The 2,236-nt window shown below is 45.2% G+C and overlaps 1 protein-coding gene across 2 annotated transcripts in view; it reads right to left on the bottom strand.

Moving 5' to 3' along the window:
• Positions 1-360: 360 nt before the first annotated feature.
• LOC119276054 (2-oxoglutarate and iron-dependent oxygenase domain-containing protein CP2-like) overlaps positions 361-2,236 on the bottom strand; it is an 18,817-nt gene continuing 16,941 nt past the window's right edge. Inside the window, exons 8-9 of one of the 2 annotated variants that reach the window (XM_037557021.1) lie at positions 757-868; positions 361-662 (exon numbers count right to left, since the gene is read on the bottom strand). In XM_037557021.1, coding sequence (XP_037412918.1) covers positions 627-662; positions 757-868 — 148 coding nt within the window. In that variant the 3' untranslated portion in view covers positions 361-626. The remainder of the gene's footprint in view (positions 663-756; positions 869-2,236) is intronic. The other variant, XM_037557022.1, reaches the window with a different exon arrangement.

Genomic DNA, 2,236 nt, shown 5'->3' with positions numbered 1-2,236 from the left:
CTACCAAATCCTTTTGTTCTCTTTATTTAGTTATGTCTCTTCAGATTGTACCAACACTCTAATCATACGGACTGAAGATATGACTACAAAGTCAATTTGCTCTCTTTTTACAACGATCTCGACACTCCCATGCCTACGTTACCAAATAACCAACCTTCATACAGAAGTCTTTTCAGTCACCGCTACAGTGGAAACAAACAAGTTCTCACACGAGTACACACCTTGCTTTGTATCCGACCCATAGATATTTTTTATCTTGTTGCTATAGATGATTTACCAATAATCCTAGACGTATATATGAGGATGTTAAAGCAGGGTGGCCCCTCCTCCCCTTTAATCTCCAAATATGAAACAGACACGTAACTAGAATCCGTAGAATACATAGAAGGGGGTTCTAACTCTAGCATTACTCATGCTTTATACACCAGTACAACTGAAACACTATAAAAGTAAAACCCATGGCTTGTGTGGCAATGCAGCAGGAAAGTTCAGATTTACATAAGATGCAATGACACTGACAAAATACGAGCTGGAAATTGGACAACAGTTATACTAGACGTTTCCAAATGATCAAAGGATGTTTAATATAATACAGGATTGCATAAAATACATGCAGTAAATATGACTTAAATCATTGCCCCTCCAGCACCCCTAAGAAATGCCTGTTCAGAAGTAAAGCAGAAATGTGTTAGAAGCTAATAACAGAATGTTAGCTGCCAAATGGACAGCGTACGAGTGTTCTAAAGAGTAGTTTACCAACTTGGTCGCTTTGACGCACTGAATCTGCCTTTCTCTCTTTTCACGCTGGCACTCACCGCACCAGCTAGAAAAACCCATCTGGTATTTCTTCATCTCCCTGAACACGGAGCTGAACAAAAGAAGCAATAATTCAGCTGTGCAGGCTCCTGTTAGTAACATTAAATTGTAATAACTAAGGATGTGTTTGGTTGGGAAAAGGTAATGTAAACGTAAAGGTAATCAGATTACAATGGCACTGTTAACTGTATTGGTAAAAACTGAAATCTGTTTGGTTCGACACATGTATTTTTTTTGAAACAAGGCAAAAGATTTGCCATTTTCATTAATTAAGAAGAGGTTTCGTTACAAGCAGACCGCCAAGCGGTCAAAAGGCAAAACAATTACTCTCGCGGCATTACATCACGCAAATGTTTGGCGCCCGCAATGGCCCAAATGGACACTTCTTCTTTGATGCATCGCATGATGATCGCCAGCGGCGCCGCCTTGTTCCTGAAGACGCGCGCATTCCTTTCCTTCCAAAGTTCCTATCCCACAAGAAGAAGGGAAGATAGAGCTTTCGTGGGTTGACCATTGTTAGTGAGTAGCGCATCCCACCAAGATTTGACCGTGTTAAACCGGAGCCAAGGAGTAGTGGGGATATTTAGACCAAGCCAGGCAAACACCTCATTCCAAACTCTAGTAGAGAACCTGCACTTGAAGAGGAGGTGAGCCACAGATTCTTGCATCTGATTACAGAGTGGACATCGGTCACGATTAGGCCATCCTCGCTGTTGGAGCCTATCGGCAGTCCAAATTCTGTTTTGAGTGACAAGCCAGGCAAAAAATTTACACTTGGGACACCCAAGCCTTCCAGACTGTGGCATGCAAGCTTGAGCGAGTAAGGCCAACAAACTGCGCCATATAAGCAGACCTAGCTGAGTACTGGCCATCGTTGGTTAACTTCCAAAGGATGGTATCCTTGACACCAGGCTGAATGATGACATTCAGAAGCTTCTCCCATAATGCCAAGAATTGTTGGAGGTGCTCAAGCGTGAGGCCGTTATGGTAGTCAATTTGGTTTATCCAGTGCCCATCCCTCAAGGCTGTGGCAACAGATGCCCCCGTCTTGCGTGAAATCTCAAAAATCTTTGGAGCAATGACTTTTGGCCTAAAACCCTCCAGCCAAGGCGACTCCCAGAAGGAAGCCTTCTGTCCATCGCCACATGTATCGGTAATGGCGCATGGAAGGCCCATGGCGCTGCGGGGAACAGGCGGACGCTGGTTGGTCCTCGCATGGCTGGGTTGCTCGCAACAAGCACTTCGAGTGACAAAAACGGAGAACAGTGTGGGTGCTCGTGCTGCTCCTCGTCGGAGGAGGGTCGACGGAGAAGATCGGCGGCAGAGGGGATCCATGGAGTAAGAGATTGCAAAGGAGATTCGGGTGGAAGAAGACATTGCTGCTCGCCACAGGAGGGTAGGAGGGTCGACGGAGAAGATC

Source organism: Triticum dicoccoides, chromosome 3B (assembly GCF_002162155.2).
Source record: "Triticum dicoccoides isolate Atlit2015 ecotype Zavitan chromosome 3B, WEW_v2.0, whole genome shotgun sequence".
NCBI classification, from domain to species: domain Eukaryota; kingdom Viridiplantae; phylum Streptophyta; class Magnoliopsida; order Poales; family Poaceae; genus Triticum; species Triticum dicoccoides.
This window is presented reverse-complemented; position numbering and strand designations above follow the sequence as displayed.